Source organism: Polyergus mexicanus, unplaced genomic scaffold (genome assembly GCF_030449975.1).
Source record: "Polyergus mexicanus isolate NDT 795.1 unplaced genomic scaffold, iyPolMexi1.0 SCAF_8, whole genome shotgun sequence".
NCBI lineage: Eukaryota > Metazoa > Arthropoda > Insecta > Hymenoptera > Formicidae > Polyergus > Polyergus mexicanus.
Window position 1 is genome coordinate 5,553,843 of NW_027223328.1, and position 25,369 is coordinate 5,579,211.

A 25,369-nucleotide genomic window follows, 5' to 3' on the forward strand; every position below is an offset into this window, starting at 1 on the left:
TTATGTACAATATAACAATTGTTTGATATACATGAGATTATAATAAAATTATAATATTTCGGGACACTCTCTCTATCCCTCATCCTGAATACTTTGTACGTATAAAAAATTAGTTTGTCGATATAAAAAATGTAGTTTGAATACTGCAGACTTACAATTGAAATAGTGTATTATAATATCATAAACACTATTTATTCCCTCATAACATTTTAACTTATTAAAATTATATAAATTTAAATCTCTGGTATAAGACGATGTATTAAAATGATGAAATCTATTTTCTATAAGAACCTGTTTACATATATATATTTAACCAAAACATGAGATTTCATAGTAACTTATATGAGATACAGACTCATTCCTAAAGTTATCATAAATTATATATTTGTATTTATAGTTGTTGCTGCTTGTAAGCTATATTAGGATTCTAACTTCTGTTTTCAGTTATAGCAAGATTTAAATTTATATTATTAATATATATATATATATATATATTGTACAAATATATACTTATCACATATTCATGTATTTATTATGTTTCAATTTTTAATCATGAATTATGTAAGACTAGAGAAAGACATGTGGATCAGATTATAGGAAAATGGAATGATACAAAATAAATTTGCGATAATAAAATTTCACTCAATGCAAAGTATCATTGAGTTCTGTAATATTACTACCACTTCTACTTGCATTACTAGACAACTGCAATTTTGACACTTTCTCCAACATGTAGTCATCGTCTGTAACAATCAACATGACAAATGAGTAAGTTGGAGAAATTTGCATGCAAATTGAAATTATGTCTAATTTTTACATTAAACATACATTTTGCATATATGTGTGTGCGCGCAATTATATTAATATATATTAATTATACTAATTACGTTAATTTAATATAAATTTTTATTTTTTTATATATCTTTTTCTAGTTATTTCATTATTACCTGATTCATTATCGCTCTGTTGGCGAGGTGAAAATTTACATCCTCGTGCTACATAATACTTCAGTTTGTCTACACTGGCTAAAATTAAACCGAGGAACGGCGGTGAGGGTTTTAAAGGCCTTGATAGATACTCAGGATGAAACTGCGTAGCTACATAATAACTATGTCCTTCCAATTCGGCGATTTCCATTCGTATATTTTCATCGTCATCACGACCTATTAAACAAAATGTTAGACTATATAGAGTATATATATATATATATATATATATATATATATATATATATATATATATTGTATTATCTCAATTATGTATAATTAAGATTGTCTATTATATTTACCAAAACTATAACTTTATTGTGTGTGAAAAAATGCAATATAACTCACCTACAAATTTTAAACCAGCTGCTTCTAAATCTGGAACATAATCCGGATTTATTTCATATCTATGCCTATGTCTTTCTTCTATGACATCTTTATTGTCATACAATTTCTCTGTACAGAAAAATATAAAAATAAAATAATATATATATATATATATATTAAGAATATATCATATATTGTGGCATTGAAAAAAGAAAATTGATCTCAAGTTGAAACATGGATTCTGGTACTTACTTAGGACAGAATTATTGTTACAGAAACGCGTTTGTCTTTTGCCAAGCCTCATAGTTCCCCCCATAATTCCCTGATTGTGCTCTGGCATGTCTATTACCACAGGACTACTAGTATGTGGATCAATTTCTGTAGAGTTCGCCGATTGGAGATTCAATACGTTTCGCGCGAATTCAATGACTGCCGCTTGTAGACCCAGACAGATGCCGAGAAACGGTTTGTTGTTTGTTCTACACCATCGACAGGCCTCCATCTTTCCTTCCAATCCTCTTTTACCGAAGCCACCTGGTACAATAATGCCACTAAACACAACAAATGTATCTTCATTAAAAATTATGGATATAAGAGAAGTACAGAACCATAAAAATATATTGAAATATTTACCTGCTTTTACAAAGCTGTTGCCAAGCCTCATGATACAAGACTGGATTTTCCATTAATGTAATCTGCTCTAGATTAGCAGCTTCAATAAACTGCAATAATATTATTGCATAATCATTCAAAAAATAATAGTACAATATGATTATGTAATATGTATAAAATTATATATATTTCAAATAATTACGACACAGTACCGTCAATTTCAATTTATAACCGGCCTCAATGGCAGCATGTTGCAACGCTTTTGTAACAGAAGCGTAGGAATCCTCGAGTTTTGTATATTTGCCCACTAGAGCGATGTTAACATCTTTCCGCAAATGATCCACGCGATCAGCTAAATCTCGCCATTTTCGCATGAAGAAACGCGGACGCGGTATTCCGATATTCAGTTGCAATCGATCATTGAGAAACTCTATAACGCCTTGATATTCCATAAGAAGTGGTACTCGATATATGGATGTTAAGTCGTGAATAGTGATAACCTGATCAAAATATTTGATGTCACTTAATGTTGATATCAATTAATTACTTACTTTCAAACATTAACAATTTTAATTAATCAATTACGATACAGTTTATTTCTTCATTAAAAATATTTATGATAATTACCTGCTCTGGAGCGACATGACAGAAATTTGAAATTTTTTCTTTGGCAGAATTGCCAATAGGCGTTTCCGATCTACAAACTATTAGATCGGGTGATAAACCTAATCCACGTAACTCCCTCACACTAGATTGCGTTGGTTTCGTCTTGGGTTCACCCGTTGATTTTGGCTAAAAAGTATTTTATATCTCAATAATTACTCAGAAATTATCTTCACAAAAACGTTTAGGGAGTTTCACAAAAATTAATTATGCATTTATTATTGTATGCACATAAAATATAGAAGAGATATGTAAACGAGAATGTAACCTGTGTGTAAAGATTGTAGGCATGTAACGCAGTTACCTGCGGCACTAAAGACACATGGGCAACACAGAAGTTTTCTTTCTTCACTCTAAATTGAAATTGCCTAAATGCTTCTACAAACGGCATCCCCTCTATGTCGCCTATTGTGCCACCTAATTCCACTATGCAAACCTGTAAAGCATTATTAATAAATTATGTAATTAGAATTATATATCACAAATATATAAAGAATATTATGTAAATTAATATTTTTACATATCTTATGGAATTATGTAACATTATATATTATAATAATTCATATTATTAGCAATACCTCTGGTTTAGCTCCATCTTCTGTTACAGACTGATTCGCAACTCTTTCCACCCACTCCTGAATAGCATCAGTGATGTGAGGTACAACTAAAAAATAATATCAATCTTTATTAATTTGTGCAAAAATTGTGTTTTTCTCTCTCTTTCTCTTTCTTATATATAAATATGCGATATTATATAAATAGAGATATACCTTGTACTGTTTTTCCTAGATAATCTCCGTGTCTCTCTTTTGTAATAACATGTTGATAAATTTTTCCCGTTGTTATATTATTGTCCTTATGAAGAGTGATATCCAGAAAACGCTCGTAATTGCCCAAATCAAGATCCACTTCACCACCATCATCGAGTACATAAACTTCTCCTGTTGTACAGAGTAAACAGAAACTTTCCAGTAAGTAACATAAGCAAAATTAAAAAACTGACAGCGGATGTGTCTATAAAAACCCAGTAACATAAGATGTTTCCCTTCGAGGAATGTTTTTACCGCTTACTTGACTGAACAATGGAATGTGGTGATAAGCATCAAGCTTCATTGGACATTAGAAACCATTTCTAAAGGATGAATGAAATTATGCAAACATATTTATATAACAATTACTATACTCTAATAATTAAAATAATTTGTTGATCAATAATAATTTTTAATTGTTCAATCACAGTTAATTGTTTCAGATATATTATTAAACTTTATCTGTATAATAGTTGAAACTATATGAGAAATAATTTAGTACTAATTTGATCCTATATGCAATTAATTTAATCATATATAATTTTATAAAAAATGTTAAAAATGTTATTATATTACTTTAATTTTATTAATAATATATAATATAATTATATAATTTTTAAAAATAAGACATACATCAATTTTAACATCAATTTTAATGTTACTTTTTTTATTGTGCTTTTTCTCTCCAGCTCTACATTTTCTATCTACATTTTTTTGAATGTAGGAAATGCATGTATAGAACCGGAAGATGCCTAAAAACATATTCAGATGGATTCGTATAGTGTAGAATATTTGCATAGAAAAATAAATTAACTTGGGGCTTAAAATGAATATTCTTCTATTATTGCACTATATACAATATATACATATATATATATATATATATATATATATATATATATATATATATATATATATGCGTAATTAATTTTATTTGTGTACATATATATTTTATATAGCTATAAAAATTCATCTGACCTCATTCGATAAATCTTAATTAATTATTAAATAGCGTGGCGGCAGCATGCAAAATGGCGTAAGCACATGGCTGAAAATTTTACCGCCATAAAGGCACTCACTTATCGTGGAATTTAATTTAGCGATTTTTATTCAATTTTATCACACAACTGTATGGTTTATTCAGATAAAAAATTTTGTAATTTATTTCTTTTCTATCGATAATCAAAAAATAGACAGAAAACAGAGATAGAAATATCGGCAAGACGATTTGAATTAAACCTCGCGCAACACACATGTGTATATATATATATATATATATATGTGTGTGTGTGTGTGTGTGTGTGTGTGTGCGTGTGTGTGTGTGTGTATAACCCTTTATAAATTATATTCAAATGAAAAAAAAATTTCTGTAATGTTAAGAAACGAGAAATCAGGAGCTAGAATCACGGAAGAAGCGATCTTTACGCAATAACGTGCAACTGCTGCGATCGCAATAAAGTCCCGTATCAATAGCACAGGAAATTGAACTCAATTTTATACCGATTGATGTCGAACATGCTAACGAAAAAACCGCTGTTTTTTCAAATATTATGGCACAATGATGTGCAGAAATTAATATCGCGCTCACCGTGCTCGTAGGGCGAGAACGTCCCGGCATCGATATTGATATAAGGATCAATCTTGATGGATGTCACGCGAATGTTACAGTGTTTGAGGATAGTGCCGAACGAGCTGGCGATGACACCCTTGCCCACGCCGCTGATCACACCGCCGGTCACCAGAATATACTTCATGATTTAGCTAACTGATTCTCGATGATTTGAGATGAATATGGATACTCCGCTACAAGTTCGTAAATGTCAGTACAACTTGGATATGAATTGAACCGAACTTAACACTGCACTGTATAAATCGCATCACGGTTCACGATATGTAAAGTATAGCGTTATGCCCGCGCTTGCGCGCTGCAAGATTTTTATAGGGTAAAAGTACCAAAGCTATAGCTTTGTCACAGACTTTCAGTAGTAAAGAAAGATATGTGTATGAGTGAAATTTCTAACCAATAGAATGTGCATGTCCAGAATTGACAAATCAGATTTCATATAACTAGTTGCATATCTAGATATTTGTAAATTTTTGTATTATATACTTTCTTTCATTTGTATCGTCTTTTAATATAGATAATTTTTTTATATGAATTTGAAATTAAAATTCAAACCGCAAAAATTTAAGGTCTCAAATATGAGTAAAATATCAGGCGAACATAATTATAAGAAGAAATACAAATTAAAATTTTAAGTTTTGCAATATTTCAAACATTTTAATTTTATTAATTATCTTTTTTCGTTAATATTATATCAACAAGACTAGACTAGACTATGATAAGTTAATTGTCGCTATAATTCAAAGAATCTTTATAATCATTATATAATTTATAAAAGACAAATCATGTTTTTAGAAAGAGATTATGATTTCGGCTTGTATATAATTAAATTAAATCTTTAAAATCTAGATTCACATATACATATATATTTCATTTGATCTGAAACATATTAATATTTTTATCAATACATACAAACATACAAGAAATTTTTACGTTTAAACATGACATAATTTATTACAAAATATAAAACTTATAATATCTAATAAAATTCGTATTAGGTATACACTACTACATTATACATTATGTACAATATAACAATTGTTTGATATACATGAGATTATAATAAAATTATAATATTTCGGGACACTCTCTCTATCCCTCATCCTGAATACTTTGTACGTATAAAAAATTAGTTTGTCGATATAAAAAATGTAGTTTGAATACTGCAGACTTACAATTGAAATAGTGTATTATAATATCATAAACACTATTTATTCCCTCATAACATTTTAACTTATTAAAATTATATAAATTTAAATCTCTGGTATAAGACGATGTATTAAAATGATGAAATCTATTTTCTATAAGAACCTGTTTACATATATATATTTAACCAAAACATGAGATTTCATAGTAACTTATATGAGATACAGACTCATTCCTAAAGTTATCATAAATTATATATTTGTATTTATAGTTGTTGCTGCTTGTAAGCTATATTAGGATTCTAACTTCTGTTTTCAGTTATAGCAAGATTTAAATTTATATTATTAATATATATATATATATATATATTGTACAAATATATACTTATCACATATTCATGTATTTATTATGTTTCAATTTTTAATCATGAATTATGTAAGACTAGAGAAAGACATGTGGATCAGATTATAGGAAAATGGAATGATACAAAATAAATTTGCGATAATAAAATTTCACTCAATGCAAAGTATCATTGAGTTCTGTAATATTACTACCACTTCTACTTGCATTACTAGACAACTGCAATTTTGACACTTTCTCCAACATGTAGTCATCGTCTGTAACAATCAACATGACAAATGAGTAAGTTGGAGAAATTTGCATGCAAATTGAAATTATGTCTAATTTTTACATTAAACATACATTTTGCATATATGTGTGTGCGCGCAATTATATTAATATATATTAATTATACTAATTACGTTAATTTAATATAAATTTTTATTTTTTTATATATCTTTTTCTAGTTATTTCATTATTACCTGATTCATTATCGCTCTGTTGGCGAGGTGAAAATTTACATCCTCGTGCTACATAATACTTCAGTTTGTCTACACTGGCTAAAATTAAACCGAGGAACGGCGGTGAGGGTTTTAAAGGCCTTGATAGATACTCAGGATGAAACTGCGTAGCTACATAATAACTATGTCCTTCCAATTCGGCGATTTCCATTCGTATATTTTCATCGTCATCACGACCTATTAAACAAAATGTTAGACTATATAGAGTATATATATATATATATATATATATATTGTATTATCGCAATTATGTATAATTAAGATTGTCTATTATATTTACCAAAACTATAACTTTATTGTGTGTGAAAAAATGCAATATAACTCACCTACAAATTTTAAACCAGCTGCTTCTAAATCTGGAACATAATCCGGATTTATTTCATATCTATGCCTATGTCTTTCTTCTATGACATCTTTATTGTCATACAATTTCTCTGTACAGAAAAATATAAAAATAATATAATATATATATATATATATATTAAGAATATATCATATATTGTGGCATTGAAAAAAGAAAATTGATCTCAAGTTGAAACATGGATTCTGGTACTTACTTAGGACAGAATTATTGTTACAGAAACGCGTTTGTCTTTTGCCAAGCCTCATAGTTCCCCCCATAATTCCCTGATTGTGCTCTGGCATGTCTATTACCACAGGACTACTAGTATGTGGATCAATTTCTGTAGAGTTCGCCGATTGGAGATTCAATACGTTTCGCGCGAATTCAATGACTGCCGCTTGTAGACCCAGACAGATGCCGAGAAACGGTTTGTTGTTTGTTCTACACCATCGACAGGCCTCCATCTTTCCTTCCAATCCTCTTTTACCGAAGCCACCTGGTACAATAATGCCACTAAACACAACAAATGTATCTTCATTAAAAATTATGGATATAAGAGAAGTACAGAACCATAAAAATATATTGAAATATTTACCTGCTTTTACAAAGCTGTTGCCAAGCCTCATGATACAAGACTGGATTTTCCATTAATGTAATTTGCTCTAGATTAGCAGCTTCAATAAACTGCAATAATATTATTGCATAATCATTCAAAAAATAATAGTACAATATGATTATGTAATATGTATAAAATTATATATATTTCAAATAATTACGACACAGTACCGTCAATTTCAATTTATAACCGGCCTCAATGGCAGCATGTTGCAACGCTTTTGTAACAGAAGCGTAGGAATCCTCGAGTTTTGTATATTTGCCCACTAGAGCGATGTTAACATCTTTCCGCAAATGATCCACGCGATCAGCTAAATCTCGCCATTTTCGCATGAAGAAACGCGGACGCGGTATTCCGATATTCAGTTGCAATCGATCATTGAGAAACTCTATAACGCCTTGATATTCCATAAGAAGTGGTACTCGATATATGGATGTTAAGTCGTGAATAGTGATAACCTGATCAAAATATTTGATGTCACTTAATGTTGATATCAATTAATTACTTACTTTCAAACATTAACAATTTTAATTAATCAATTACGATACAGTTTATTTCTTCATTAAAAATATTTATGATAATTACCTGCTCTGGAGCGACATGACAGAAATTTGAAATTTTTTCTTTGGCAGAATTGCCAATAGGCGTTTCCGATCTACAAACTATTAGATCGGGTGATAAACCTAATCCACGTAACTCCCTCACACTAGATTGCGTTGGTTTCGTCTTGGGTTCACCCGTTGATTTTGGCTAAAAAGTATTTTATATCTCAATAATTACTCAGAAATTATCTTCACAAAAACGTTTAGGGAGTTTCACAAAAATTAATTATGCATTTATTATTGTATGCACATAAAATATAGAAGAGATATGTAAACGAGAATGTAACCTGTGTGTAAAGATTGTAGGCATGTAACGCAGTTACCTGCGGCACTAAAGACACATGGGCAACACAGAAGTTTTCTTTCTTCACTCTAAATTGAAATTGCCTAAATGCTTCTACAAACGGCATCCCCTCTATGTCGCCTATTGTGCCACCTAATTCCACTATGCAAACCTGTAAAGCATTATTAATAAATTATGTAATTAGAATTATATATCACAAATATATAAAGAATATTATGTAAATTAATATTTTTACATATCTTATGGAATTATGTAACATTATATATTATAATAATTCATATTATTAGCAATACCTCTGGTTTAGCTCCATCTTCTGTTACAGACTGATTCGCAACTCTTTCCACCCACTCCTGAATAGCATCAGTGATGTGAGGTACAACTAAAAAATAATATCAATCTTTATTAATTTGTGCAAAAATTGTGTTTTTCTCTCTCTTTCTCTTTCTTATATATAAATATGCGATATTATATAAATAGAGATATACCTTGTACTGTTTTTCCTAGATAATCTCCGTGTCTCTCTTTTGTAATAACATGTTGATAAATTTTTCCCGTTGTTATATTATTGTCCTTATGAAGAGTGATATCCAGAAAACGCTCGTAATTGCCCAAATCAAGATCCACTTCACCACCATCATCGAGTACATAAACTTCTCCTGTTGTACAGAGTAAACAGAAACTTTCCAGTAAGTAACATAAGCAAAATTAAAAAACTGACAGCGGATGTGTCTATAAAAACCCAGTAACATAAGATGTTTCCCTTCGAGGAATGTTTTTACCGCTTACTTGACTGAACAATGGAATGTGGTGATAAGCATCAAGCTTCATTGGACATTAGAAACCATTTCTAAAGGATGAATGAAATTATGCAAACATATTTATATAACAATTACTATACTCTAATAATTAAAATAATTTGTTGATCAATAATAATTTTTAATTGTTCAATCACAGTTAATTGTTTCAGATATATTATTAAACTTTATCTGTATAATAGTTGAAACTATATGAGAAATAATTTAGTACTAATTTGATCCTATATGCAATTAATTTAATCATATATAATTTTATAAAAAATGTTAAAAATGTTATTATATTACTTTAATTTTATTAATAATATATAATATAATTATATAATTTTTAAAAATAAGACATACATCAATTTTAACATCAATTTTAATGTTACTTTTTTTATTGTGCTTTTTCTCTCCAGCTCTACATTTTCTATCTACATTTTTTTGAATGTAGGAAATGCATGTATAGAACCGGAAGATGCCTAAAAACATATTCAGATGGATTCGTATAGTGTAGAATATTTGCATAGAAAAATAAATTAACTTGGGGCTTAAAATGAATATTCTTCTATTATTGCACTATATACAATATATACATATATATATATATATATATATATATATATATATATATATATATATATATATATGCGTAATTAATTTTATTTGTGTACATATATATTTTATATAGCTATAAAAATTCATCTGACCTCATTCGATAAATCTTAATTAATTATTAAATAGCGTGGCGGCAGCATGCAAAATGGCGTAAGCACATGGCTGAAAATTTTACCGCCATAAAGGCACTCACTTATCGTGGAATTTAATTTAGCGATTTTTATTCAATTTTATCACACAACTGTATGGTTTATTCAGATAAAAAATTTTGTAATTTATTTCTTTTCTATCGATAATCAAAAAATAGACAGAAAACAGAGATAGAAATATCGGCAAGACGATTTGAATTAAACCTCGCGCAACACACATGTGTATATATATATATATATATATATGTGTGTGTGTGTGTGTGTGTGTGTGTGTGCGTGTGTGTGTGTGTGTATAACCCTTTATAAATTATATTCAAATGAAAAAAAAATTTCTGTAATGTTAAGAAACGAGAAATCAGGAGCTAGAATCACGGAAGAAGCGATCTTTACGCAATAACGTGCAACTGCTGCGATCGCAATAAAGTCCCGTATCAATAGCACAGGAAATTGAACTCAATTTTATACCGATTGATGTCGAACATGCTAACGAAAAAACCGCTGTTTTTTCAAATATTATGGCACAATGATGTGCAGAAATTAATATCGCGCTCACCGTGCTCGTAGGGCGAGAACGTCCCGGCATCGATATTGATATAAGGATCAATCTTGATGGATGTCACGCGAATGTTACAGTGTTTGAGGATAGTGCCGAACGAGCTGGCGATGACACCCTTGCCCACGCCGCTGATCACACCGCCGGTCACCAGAATATACTTCATGATTTAGCTAACTGATTCTCGATGATTTGAGATGAATATGGATACTCCGCTACAAGTTCGTAAATGTCAGTACAACTTGGATATGAATTGAACCGAACTTAACACTGCACTGTATAAATCGCATCACGGTTCACGATATGTAAAGTATAGCGTTATGCCCGCGCTTGCGCGCTGCAAGATTTTTATAGGGTAAAAGTACCAAAGCTATAGCTTTGTCACAGACTTTCAGTAGTAAAGAAAGATATGTGTATGAGTGAAATTTCTAACCAATAGAATGTGCATGTCCAGAATTGACAAATCAGATTTCATATAACTAGTTGCATATCTAGATATTTGTAAATTTTTGTATTATATACTTTCTTTCATTTGTATCGTCTTTTAATATAGATAATTTTTTTATATGAATTTGAAATTAAAATTCAAACCGCAAAAATTTAAGGTCTCAAATATGAGTAAAATATCAGGCGAACATAATTATAAGAAGAAATACAAATTAAAATTTTAAGTTTTGCAATATTTCAAACATTTTAATTTTATTAATTATCTTTTTTCGTTAATATTATATCAACAAGACTAGACTAGACTATGATAAGTTAATTGTCGCTATAATTCAAAGAATCTTTATAATCATTATATAATTTATAAAAGACAAATCATGTTTTTAGAAAGAGATTATGATTTCGGCTTGTATATAATTAAATTAAATCTTTAAAATCTAGATTCACATATACATATATATTTCATTTGATCTGAAACATATTAATATTTTTATCAATACATACAAACATACAAGAAATTTTTACGTTTAAACATGACATAATTTATTACAAAATATAAAACTTATAATATCTAATAAAATTCGTATTAGGTATACACTACTACATTATACATTATGTACAATATAACAATTGTTTGATATACATGAGATTATAATAAAATTATAATATTTCGGGACACTCTCTCTATCCCTCATCCTGAATACTTTGTACGTATAAAAAATTAGTTTGTCGATATAAAAAATGTAGTTTGAATACTGCAGACTTACAATTGAAATAGTGTATTATAATATCATAAACACTATTTATTCCCTCATAACATTTTAACTTATTAAAATTATATAAATTTAAATCTCTGGTATAAGACGATGTATTAAAATGATGAAATCTATTTTCTATAAGAACCTGTTTACATATATATATTTAACCAAAACATGAGATTTCATAGTAACTTATATGAGATACAGACTCATTCCTAAAGTTATCATAAATTATATATTTGTATTTATAGTTGTTGCTGCTTGTAAGCTATATTAGGATTCTAACTTCTGTTTTCAGTTATAGCAAGATTTAAATTTATATTATTAATATATATATATATATATATATTGTACAAATATATACTTATCACATATTCATGTATTTATTATGTTTCAATTTTTAATCATGAATTATGTAAGACTAGAGAAAGACATGTGGATCAGATTATAGGAAAATGGAATGATACAAAATAAATTTGCGATAATAAAATTTCACTCAATGCAAAGTATCATTGAGTTCTGTAATATTACTACCACTTCTACTTGCATTACTAGACAACTGCAATTTTGACACTTTCTCCAACATGTAGTCATCGTCTGTAACAATCAACATGACAAATGAGTAAGTTGGAGAAATTTGCATGCAAATTGAAATTATGTCTAATTTTTACATTAAACATACATTTTGCATATATGTGTGTGCGCGCAATTATATTAATATATATTAATTATACTAATTACGTTAATTTAATATAAATTTTTATTTTTTTATATATCTTTTTCTAGTTATTTCATTATTACCTGATTCATTATCGCTCTGTTGGCGAGGTGAAAATTTACATCCTCGTGCTACATAATACTTCAGTTTGTCTACACTGGCTAAAATTAAACCGAGGAACGGCGGTGAGGGTTTTAAAGGCCTTGATAGATACTCAGGATGAAACTGCGTAGCTACATAATAACTATGTCCTTCCAATTCGGCGATTTCCATTCGTATATTTTCATCGTCATCACGACCTATTAAACAAAATGTTAGACTATATAGAGTATATATATATATATATATATATATATATATATATATATATATATATATTGTATTATCGCAATTATGTATAATTAAGATTGTCTATTATATTTACCAAAACTATAACTTTATTGTGTGTGAAAAAATGCAATATAACTCACCTACAAATTTTAAACCAGCTGCTTCTAAATCTGGAACATAATCCGGATTTATTTCATATCTATGCCTATGTCTTTCTTCTATGACATCTTTATTGTCATACAATTTCTCTGTACAGAAAAATATAAAAATAAAATAATATATATATATATACCCAGTAAGCAATTTGATAACAAATTGTTGCCAAATTGGCATCAAATTCGCTCAAAACTTGGTAACAAATCCAGTGCCATCTGTGTCCGCATTAAGCTTGTGTTTTGGTGACAAAGCTTGTTGACATAACCTGACAGCAAATTGACGGCAAAAACCGAGCAAAGCTTGACATGATTTGACGCCAAATTGATGGCAAAAATCGACCAAGATCTGCGCAAGACAATCTGATAGCAGATTGTCAGCAAAAACCGAACAAATTCTGCAGCTTTTGGCCATTCATATAAAAGTATATATTTAAATAGATTTAAAACCTTAACCCTAAGTAACAAAATGATGATAAGTTTTTGTCATAAAATGACCATTAGATAATTAGACATTATATAAAATCATATATTAATATGTTAAAACATATAAGTAAATTCAAATAACTTAATTTATAAAATTAAAGATCTTTTTGGACAGAAATTGTTTGAATAAGTGAAAATCGAACAATTTCTGTCCGATTTGCAAAAAATCAATTCAATATCTGAATTTCCTGTATAAGAATTGTGTCAAAAATTGAACTGATAGAAATATATATATTATAATATTATTAGCATTTTGTAGGCTTTATATACACTCATGACAAGAATTTGAATACGGGTATAGATAATGAATAACGCGCCGCATAGCGATAAGCGACTGAACTATTTTATAATACTTTGTAATAAGCTGCAGATTTTGTTCGGTTTTTGCTGCCAATTTGCCATCAGATTGCGCACTCTAGATCCTGCTCAGTTTTTGCCGACAATTTGATGCCAGTCATGTCAGCAAGCTTTGCTCGGTTTCTGCCACCAATTTGCTGTGTAGTTATGTTAGCAAGCTTTGCTTGATTCTTGCCGGCAATCTGCCAGCTTAATCGGTAATAACAACTCTTGTACCAAATTTGTAGCCTTTTTGCTGACAATAATTTGTAGCAAGCACTTGGCAATATCTGTTAGAACAGACCTGGCTGACTGGGTATATATATATATATATATATATATTAAGAATATATCATATATTGTGGCATTGAAAAAAGAAAATTGATCTCAAGTTGAAACATGGATTCTGGTACTTACTTAGGACAGAATTATTGTTACAGAAACGCGTTTGTCTTTTGCCAAGCCTCATAGTTCCCCCCATAATTCCCTGATTGTGCTCTGGCATGTCTATTACCACAGGACTACTAGTATGTGGATCAATTTCTATAGAGTTCGCCGATTGGAGATTCAATACGTTTCGCGCGAATTCAATGACTGCCGCTTGTAGACCCAGACAGATGCCGAGAAACGGTTTGTTGTTTGTTCTACACCATCGACAGGCCTCCATCTTTCCTTCCAATCCTCTTTTACCGAAGCCACCTGGTACAATAATGCCACTAAACACAACAAATGTATCTTCATTAAAAATTATGGATATAAGAGAAGTACAGAACCATAAAAATATATTGAAATATTTACCTGCTTTTACAAAGCTGTTGCCAAGCCTCATGATACAAGACTGGATTTTCCATTAATGTAATTTGCTCTAGATTAGCAGCTTCAATAAACTGCAATAATATTATTGCATAATCATTCAAAAAATAATAGTACAATATGATTATGTAATATGTATAAAATTATATATATTTCAAATAATTACGACACAGTACCGTCAATTTCAATTTATAACCGGCCTCAATGGCAGCATGTTGCAACGCTTTTGTAACAGAAGCGTAGGAATCCTCGAGTTTTGTATATTTGCCCACTAGAGCGATGTTAACATCTTTCCGCAAATGATCCACGCGATCAGCTAAATCTCGCCATTTTCGCATGAAGAAACGCGGACGCGGTATTCCGATATTCAGTTGCAATCGATCATTGAGAAACTCTATAACGCCTTGATATTCCATAAGAAGTGGTACTCGATATATGGATGTTAAGTCGTGAATAGTGATAACCTGATCAAAATATTTGATGTCACTTAATGTTGATATCAATTAATTACTTACTTTCAAACATTAACAATTTTAATTAATCAATTACGATACAGTTTATTTCTTCATTAAAAATATTTATGATAATTACCTGCTCTGGAGCGACATGACAGAAATTTGAAATTTTTTCTTTGGCAGAATTGCCAATAGGCGTTTCCGATCTACAAACTATTAGATCGGGTGATAAACCTAATCCACGTAACTCCCTCACACTAGATTGCGTTGGTTTCGTCTTGGGTTCACCCGTTGATTTTGGCTAAAAAGTATTTTATATCTCAATAATTACTCAGAAATTATCTTCACAAAAACGTTTAGGGAGTTTCACAAAAATTAATTATGCATTTATTATTGTATGCACATAAAATATAGAAGAGATATGTAAACGAGAATGTAACCTGTGTGTAAAGATTGTAGGCATGTAACGCAGTTACCTGCGGCACTAAAGACACATGGGCAACACAGAAGTTTTCTTTCTTCACTCTAAATTGAAATTGCCTAAATGCTTCTACAAACGGCATCCCCTCTATGTCGCCTATTGTGCCACCTAATTCCACTATGCAAACCTGTAAAGCATTATTAATAAATTATGTAATTAGAATTATATATCACAAATATATAAAGAATATTATGTAAATTAATATTTTTACATATCTTATGGAATTATGTAACATTATATATTATAATAATTCATATTATTAGCAATACCTCTGGTTTAGCTCCATCTTCTGTTACAGACTGATTCGCAACTCTTTCCACCCACTCCTGAATAGCATCAGTGATGTGAGGTACAACTAAAAAATAATATCAATCTTTATTAATTTGTGCAAAAATTGTGTTTTTCTCTCTCTTTCTCTTTCTTATATATAAATATGCGATATTATATAAATAGAGATATACCTTGTACTGTTTTTCCTAGATAATCTCCGTGTCTCTCTTTTGTAATAACATGTTGATAAATTTTTCCCGTTGTTATATTATTGTCCTTATGAAGAGTGATATCCAGAAAACGCTCGTAATTGCCCAAATCAAGATCCACTTCACCACCATCATCGAGTACATAAACTTCTCCTGTTGTACAGAGTAAACAGAAACTTTCCAGTAAGTAACATAAGCAAAATTAAAAAACTGACAGCGGATGTGTCTATAAAAACCCAGTAACATAAGATGTTTCCCTTCGAGGAATGTTTTTACCGCTTACTTGACTGAACAATGGAATGTGGTGATAAGCATCAAGCTTCATTGGACATTAGAAACCATTTCTAAAGGATGAATGAAATTATGCAAACATATTTATATAACAATTACTATACTCTAATAATTAAAATAATTTGTTGATCAATAATAATTTTTAATTGTTCAATCACAGTTAATTGTTTCAGATATATTATTAAACTTTATCTGTATAATAGTTGAAACTATATGAGAAATAATTTAGTACTAATTTGATCCTATATGCAATTAATTTAATCATATATAATTTTATAAAAAATGTTAAAAATGTTATTATATTACTTTAATTTTATTAATAATATATAATATAATTATATAATTTTTAAAAATAAGACATACATCAATTTTAACATCAATTTTAATGTTACTTTTTTTATTGTGCTTTTTCTCTCCAGCTCTACATTTTCTATCTACATTTTTTTGAATGTAGGAAATGCATGTATAGAACCGGAAGATGCCTAAAAACATATTCAGATGAATTCGTATAGTGTAGAATATTTGCGTAGAAAAATAAATTAACTTGGGGCTTAAAATGAATATTCTTCTATTATTGCACTATATACAATATATACATATATATATATATATATATATATATATATATATATATATATATATGCGTAATTAATTTTATTTGTGTACATATATATTTTATATAGCTATAAAAATTCATCTGACCTCATTCGATAAATCTTAATTAATTATTAAATAGCGTGGCGGCAGCATGCAAAATGGCGTAAGCACATGGCTGAAAATTTTACCGCCATAAAGGCACTCACTTATCGTGGAATTTAATTTAGCGATTTTTATTCAATTTTATCACACAACTGTATGGTTTATTCAGATAAAAAATTTTGTAATTTATTTCTTTTCTATCGATAATCAAAAAATAGACAGAAAACAGAGATAGAAATATCGGCAAGACGATTTGAATTAAACCTCGCGCAACACACATGTGTATATATATATATATATATATATATGTGTGTGTGTGTGTGTGTGTGTGTGTGTGCGTGTGTGTGTGTGTGTATAACCCTTTATAAATTATATTCAAATGAAAAAAAAATTTCTGTAATGTTAAGAAACGAGAAATCAGGAGCTAGAATCACGGAAGAAGCGATCTTTACGCAATAACGTGCAACTGCTGCGATCGCAATAAAGTCCCGTATCAATAGCACAGGAAATTGAACTCAATTTTATACCGATTGATGTCGAACATGCTAACGAAAAAACCGCTGTTTTTTCAAATATTATGGCACAATGATGTGCAGAAATTAATATCGCGCTCACCGTGCTCGTAGGGCGAGAACGTCCCGGCATCGATATTGATATAAGGATCAATCTTGATGGATGTCACGCGAATGTTACAGTGTTTGAGGATAGTGCCGAACGAGCTGGCGATGACACCCTTGCCCACGCCGCTGATCACACCGCCGGTCACCAGAATATACTTCATGATTTAGCTAACTGATTCTCGATGATTTGAGATGAATATGGATACTCCGCTACAAGTTCGTAAATGTCAGTACAACTTGGATATGAATTGAACCGAACTTAACACTGCACTGTATAAATCGCATCACGGTTCACGATATGTAAAGTATAGCGTTATGCCCGCGCTTGCGCGCTGCAAGATTTTTATAGGGTAAAAGTACCAAAGCTATAGCTTTGTCACAGACTTTCAGTAGTAAAGAAAGATATGTGTATGAGTGAAATTTCTAACCAATAGAATGTGCATGTCCAGAATTGACAAATCAGATTTCATATAACTAGTTGCATATCTAGATATTTGTAAATTTTTGTATTATATACTTTCTTTCATTTGTATCGTCTTTTAATATAGATAATTTTTTTATATGAATTTGAAATTAAAATTCAAACCGCAAAAATTTAAGGTCTCAAATATGAGTAAAATATCAGGCGAACATAATTATAAGAAGAAATACAAATTAAAATTTTAAGTTTTGCAATATTTCAAACATTTTAATTTTATTAATTATCTTTTTTCGTTAATATTATATCAACAAGACTAGACTAGACTATGATAAGTTAATTGTCGCTATAATTCAAAGAATCTTTATAATCATTATATAATTTATAAAAGACAAATCATGTTTTTAGAAAGAGATTATGATTTCGGCTTGTATATAATTAAATTAAATCTTTAAAATCTAGATTCACATATACATATATATTTCATTTGATCTGAAACATATTAATATTTTTATCAATACATACAAACATACAAGAAATTTTTACGTTTAAACATGACATAATTTATTACAAAATATAAAACTTATAATATCTAATAAAATTCGTATTAGGTATACACTACTACATTATACATTATGTACAATATAACAATTGTTTGATATACATGAGATTATAATAAAATTATAATATTTCGGGACACTCTCTCTATCCCTCATCCTGAATACTTTGTACGTATAAAAAATTAGTTTGTCGATATAAAAAATGTAGTTTGAATACTGCAGACTTACAATTGAAATAGTGTATTATAATATCATAAACACTATTTATTCCCTCATAACATTTTAACTTATTAAAATTATATAAATTTAAATCTCTGGTATAAGACGATGTATTAAAATGATGAAATCTATTTTCTATAAGAACCTGTTTACATATATATATTTAACCAAAACATGAGATTTCATAGTAACTTATATGAGATACAGACTCATTCCTAAAGTTATCATAAATTATATATTTGTATTTATAGTTGTTGCTGCTTGTAAGCTATATTAGGATTCTAACTTCTGTTTTCAGTTATAGCAAGATTTAAATTTATATTATTAATATATATATATATATATATATTGTACAAATATATACTTATCACATATTCATGTATTTATTATGTTTCAATTTTTAATCATGAATTATGTAAGACTAGAGAAAGACATGTGGATCAGATTATAGGAAAATGGAATGATACAAAATAAATTTGCGATAATAAAATTTCACTCAATGCAAAGTATCATTGAGTTCTGTAATATTACTACCACTTCTACTTGCATTACTAGACAACTGCAATTTTGACACTTTCTCCAACATGTAGTCATCGTCTGTAACAATCAACATGACAAATGAGTAAGTTGGAGAAATTTGCATGCAAATTGAAATTATGTCTAATTTTTACATTAAACATACATTTTGCATATATGTGTGTGCGCGCAATTATATTAATATATATTAATTATACTAATTACGTTAATTTAATATAAATTTTTATTTTTTTATATATCTTTTTCTAGTTATTTCATTATTACCTGATTCATTATCGCTCTGTTGGCGAGGTGAAAATTTACATCCTCGTGCTACATAATACTTCAGTTTGTCTACACTGGCTAAAATTAAACCGAGGAACGGCGGTGAGGGTTTTAAAGGCCTTGATAGATACTCAGGATGAAACTGCGTAGCTACATAATAACTATGTCCTTCCAATTCGGCGATTTCCATTCGTATATTTTCATCGTCATCACGACCTATTAAACAAAATGTTAGACTATATAGAGTATATATATATATATATATATATATATTGTATTATCGCAATTATGTATAATTAAGATTGTCTATTATATTTACCAAAACTATAACTTTATTGTGTGTGAAAAAATGCAATATAACTCACCTACAAATTTTAAACCAGCTGCTTCTAAATCTGGAACATAATCCGGATTTATTTCATATCTATGCCTATGTCTTTCTTCTATGACATCTTTATTGTCATACAATTTCTCTGTACAGAAAAATATAAAAATAATATAATATATATATATATATATATTAAGAATATATCATATATTGTGGCATTGAAAAAAGAAAATTGATCTCAAGTTGAAACATGGATTCTGGTACTTACTTAGGACAGAATTATTGTTACAGAAACGCGTTTGTCTTTTGCCAAGCCTCATAGTTCCCCCCATAATTCCCTGATTGTGCTCTGGCATGTCTATTACCACAGGACTACTAGTATGTGGATCAATTTCTGTAGAGTTCGCCGATTGGAGATTCAATACGTTTCGCGCGAATTCAATGACTGCCGCTTGTAGACCCAGACAGATGCCGAGAAACGGTTTGTTGTTTGTTCTACACCATCGACAGGCCTCCATCTTTCCTTCCAATCCTCTTTTACCGAAGCCACCTGGTACAATAATGCCACTAAACACAACAAATGTATCTTCATTAAAAATTATGGATATAAGAGAAGTACAGAACCATAAAAATATATTGAAATATTTACCTGCTTTTACAAAGCTGTTGCCAAGCCTCATGATACAAGACTGGATTTTCCATTAATGTAATTTGCTCTAGATTAGCAGCTTCAATAAACTGCAATAATATTATTGCATAATCATTCAAAAAATAATAGTACAATATGATTATGTAATATGTATAAAATTATATATATTTCAAATAATTACGACACAGTACCGTCAATTTCAATTTATAACCGGCCTCAATGGCAGCATGTTGCAACGCTTTTGTAACAGAAGCGTAGGAATCCTCGAGTTTTGTATATTTGCCCACTAGAGCGATGTTAACATCTTTCCGCAAATGATCCACGCGATCAGCTAAATCTCGCCATTTTCGCATGAAGAAACGCGGACGCGGTATTCCGATATTCAGTTGCAATCGATCATTGAGAAACTCTATAACGCCTTGATATTCCATAAGAAGTGGTACTCGATATATGGATGTTAAGTCGTGAATAGTGATAACCTGATCAAAATATTTGATGTCACTTAATGTTGATATCAATTAATTACTTACTTTCAAACATTAACAATTTTAATTAATCAATTACGATACAGTTTATTTCTTCATTAAAAATATTTATGATAATTACCTGCTCTGGAGCGACATGACAGAAATTTGAAATTTTTTCTTTGGCAGAATTGCCAATAGGCGTTTCCGATCTACAAACTATTAGATCGGGTGATAAACCTAATCCACGTAACTCCCTCACACTAGATTGCGTTGGTTTCGTCTTGGGTTCACCCGTTGATTTTGGCTAAAAAGTATTTTATATCTCAATAATTACTCAGAAATTATCTTCACAAAAACGTTTAGGGAGTTTCACAAAAATTAATTATGCATTTATTATTGTATGCACATAAAATATAGAAGAGATATGTAAACGAGAATGTAACCTGTGTGTAAAGATTGTAGGCATGTAACGCAGTTACCTGCGGCACTAAAGACACATGGGCAACACAGAAGTTTTCTTTCTTCACTCTAAATTGAAATTGCCTAAATGCTTCTACAAACGGCATCCCCTCTATGTCGCCTATTGTGCCACCTAATTCCACTATGCAAACCTGTAAAGCATTATTAATAAATTATGTAATTAGAATTATATATCACAAATATATAAAGAATATTATGTAAATTAATATTTTTACATATCTTATGGAATTATGTAACATTATATATTATAATAATTCATATTATTAGCAATACCTCTGGTTTAGCTCCATCTTCTGTTACAGACTGATTCGCAACTCTTTCCACCCACTCCTGAATAGCATCAGTGATGTGAGGTACAACTAAAAAATAATATCAATCTTTATTAATTTGTGCAAAAATTGTGTTTTTCTCTCTCTTTCTCTTTCTTATATATAAATATGCGATATTATATAAATAGAGATATACCTTGTACTGTTTTTCCTAGATAATCTCCGTGTCTCTCTTTTGTAATAACATGTTGATAAATTTTTCCCGTTGTTATATTATTGTCCTTATGAAGAGTGATATCCAGAAAACGCTCGTAATTGCCCAAATCAAGATCCACTTCACCACCATCATCGAGTACATAAACTTCTCCTGTTGTACAGAGTAAACAGAAACTTTCCAGTAAGTAACATAAGCAAAATTAAAAAACTGACAGCGGATGTGTCTATAAAAACCCAGTAACATAAGATGTTTCCCTTCGAGGAATGTTTTTACCGCTTACTTGACTGAACAATGGAATGTGGTGATAAGCATCAAGCTTCATTGGACATTAGAAACCATTTCTAAAGGATGAATGAAATTATGCAAACATATTTATATAACAATTACTATACTCTAATAATTAAAATAATTTGTTGATCAATAATAATTTTTAATTGTTCAATCACAGTTAATTGTTTCAGATATATTATTAAACTTTATCTGTATAATAGTTGAAACTATATGAGAAATAATTTAGTACTAATTTGATCCTATATGCAATTAATTTAATCATATATAATTTTATAAAAAATGTTAAAAATGTTATTATATTACTTTAATTTTATTAATAATATATAATATAATTATATAATTTTTAAAAATAAGACATACATCAATTTTAACATCAATTTTAATGTTACTTTTTTTATTGTGCTTTTTCTCTCCAGCTCTACATTTTCTATCTACATTTTTTTGAATGTAGGAAATGCATGTATAGAACCGGAAGATGCCTAAAAACATATTCAGATGGATTCGTATAGTGTAGAATATTTGCGTAGAAAAATAAATTAACTTGGGGCTTAAAATGAATATTCTTCTATTATTGCACTATATACAATATATACATATATATATATATATATATATATGCGTAATTAATTTTATTTGTGTACATATATATTTTATATAGCTATAAAAATTCATCTGACCTCATTCGATAAATCTTAATTAATTATTAAATAGCGTGGCGGCAGCATGCAAAATGGCGTAAGCACATGGCTGAAAATTTTACCGCCATAAAGGCACTCACTTATCGTGGAATTTAATTTAGCGATTTTTATTCAATTTTATCACACAACTGTATGGTTTATTCAGATAAAAAATTTTGTAATTTATTTCTTTTCTATCGATAATCAAAAAATAGACAGAAAACAGAGATAGAAATATCGGCAAGACGATTTGAATTAAACCTCGCGCAACACACATGTGTATATATATATATATATATATATATGTGTGTGTGTGTGTGTGTGTGTGTGTGCGTGTGTGTGTGTGTGTGTATAACCCTTTATAAATTATATTCAAATGAAAAAAAAATTTCTGTAATGTTAAGAAACGAGAAATCAGGAGCTAGAATCACGGAAGAAGCGATCTTTACGCAATAACGTGCAACTGCTGCGATCGCAATAAAGTCCCGTATCAATAGCACAGGAAATTGAACTCAATTTTATACCGATTGATGTCGAACATGCTAACGAAAAAACCGCTGTTTTTTCAAATATTATGGCACAATGATGTGCAGAAATTAATATCGCGCTCACCGTGCTCGTAGGGCGAGAACGTCCCGGCATCGATATTGATATAAGGATCAATCTTGATGGATGTCACGCGAATGTTACAGTGTTTGAGGATAGTGCCGAACGAGCTGGCGATGACACCCTTGCCCACGCCGCTGATCACACCGCCGGTCACCAGAATATACTTCATGATTTAGCTAACTGATTCTCGATGATTTGAGATGAATATGGATACTCCGCTACAAGTTCGTAAATGTCAGTACAACTTGGATATGAATTGAACCGAACTTAACACTGCACTGTATAAATCGCATCACGGTTCACGATATGTAAAGTATAGCGTTATGCCCGCGCTTGCGCGCTACAAGATTTTTATAGGGTAAAAGTACCAAAGCTATAGCTTTGTCACAGACTTTCAGTAGTAAAGAAAGATATGTGTATGAGTGAAATTTCTAACCAATAGAATGTGCATGTCCAGAATTGACAAATCAGATTTCATATAACTAGTTGCATATCTAGATATTTGTAAATTTTTGTATTATATACTTTCTTTCATTTGTATCGTCTTTTAATATAGATAATTTTTTTATATGAATTTGAAATTAAAATTCAAACCGCAAAAATTTAAGGTCTCAAATATGAGTAAAATATCAGGCGAACATAATTATAAGAAGAAATACAAATTAAAATTTTAAGTTTTGCAATATTTCAAACATTTTAATTTTATTAATTATCTTTTTTCGTTAATATTATATCAACAAGACTAGACTAGACTATGATAAGTTAATTGTCGCTATAATTCAAAGAATCTTTATAATCATTATATAATTTATAAAAGACAAATCATGTTTTTAGAAAGAGATTATGATTTCGGCTTGTATATAATTAAATTAAATCTTTAAAATCTAGATTCACATATACATATATATTTCATTTGATCTGAAACATATTAATATTTTTATCAATACATACAAACATACAAGAAATTTTTACGTTTAAACATGACATAATTTATTACAAAATATAAAACTTATAATATCTAATAAAATTCGTATTAGGTATACACTACTACATTATACATTATGTACAATATAACAATTGTTTGATATACATGAGATTATAATAAAATTATAATATTTCGGGACACTCTCTCTATCCCTCATCCTGAATACTTTGTACGTATAAAAAATTAGTTTGTCGATATAAAAAATGTAGTTTGAATACTGCAGACTTACAATTGAAATAGTGTATTATAATATCATAAACACTATTTATTCCCTCATAACATTTTAACTTATTAAAATTATATAAATTTAAATCTCTGGTATAAGACGATG

General features: G+C 29.4%; 4 protein-coding genes across 4 annotated transcripts; all 4 read right to left on the minus strand.

Annotated features, from left to right (window-relative positions):
- Positions 1-565: 565 nt before the first annotated feature.
- Positions 566-5,151, minus strand: LOC138935557 (CTP synthase 1-like). Its single transcript, XM_070300215.1, has 11 exons — positions 4,986-5,151; positions 3,359-3,529; positions 3,167-3,252; positions 2,857-3,024; positions 2,553-2,717; positions 2,138-2,425; positions 1,947-2,035; positions 1,566-1,864; positions 1,335-1,442; positions 948-1,163; positions 566-743 (listed from the first exon to the last, which is right to left on the minus strand). Exons 1-11 carry the CDS (start codon positions 5,149-5,151, stop codon positions 643-645), a joined length of 1,857 nt encoding a protein of 618 aa, XP_070156316.1. The 3' UTR covers positions 566-642.
- A 1,455-nt stretch (positions 5,152-6,606) lies between these two features.
- LOC138935602 (CTP synthase 1-like) lies at positions 6,607-11,172 on the minus strand. Its single transcript, XM_070300286.1, has 11 exons — positions 11,007-11,172; positions 9,378-9,548; positions 9,186-9,271; positions 8,876-9,043; positions 8,572-8,736; positions 8,157-8,444; positions 7,966-8,054; positions 7,585-7,883; positions 7,354-7,461; positions 6,989-7,204; positions 6,607-6,784 (listed from the first exon to the last, which is right to left on the minus strand). The coding sequence occupies exons 1-11, from the start codon at positions 11,170-11,172 to the stop codon at positions 6,684-6,686; spliced, it is 1,857 nt and encodes a 618-aa protein (XP_070156387.1). The 3' UTR covers positions 6,607-6,683.
- A 1,455-nt stretch (positions 11,173-12,627) lies between these two features.
- LOC138935546 (CTP synthase 1-like) lies at positions 12,628-18,229 on the minus strand. The gene is made up of 11 exons (XM_070300203.1): positions 18,064-18,229; positions 16,441-16,611; positions 16,249-16,334; positions 15,939-16,106; positions 15,635-15,799; positions 15,220-15,507; positions 15,029-15,117; positions 14,648-14,946; positions 13,397-13,504; positions 13,010-13,225; positions 12,628-12,805 (listed from the first exon to the last, which is right to left on the minus strand). Exons 1-11 carry the CDS (start codon positions 18,227-18,229, stop codon positions 12,705-12,707), a joined length of 1,857 nt encoding a protein of 618 aa, XP_070156304.1. The 3' UTR covers positions 12,628-12,704.
- Positions 18,230-19,684: 1,455 nt separating this feature from the next.
- Positions 19,685-24,222, minus strand: LOC138935603 (CTP synthase 1-like). The gene is made up of 11 exons (XM_070300287.1): positions 24,057-24,222; positions 22,456-22,626; positions 22,264-22,349; positions 21,954-22,121; positions 21,650-21,814; positions 21,235-21,522; positions 21,044-21,132; positions 20,663-20,961; positions 20,432-20,539; positions 20,067-20,282; positions 19,685-19,862 (listed from the first exon to the last, which is right to left on the minus strand). The coding sequence occupies exons 1-11, from the start codon at positions 24,220-24,222 to the stop codon at positions 19,762-19,764; spliced, it is 1,857 nt and encodes a 618-aa protein (XP_070156388.1). The 3' UTR covers positions 19,685-19,761.
- Positions 24,223-25,369: the final 1,147 nt, after the last annotated feature.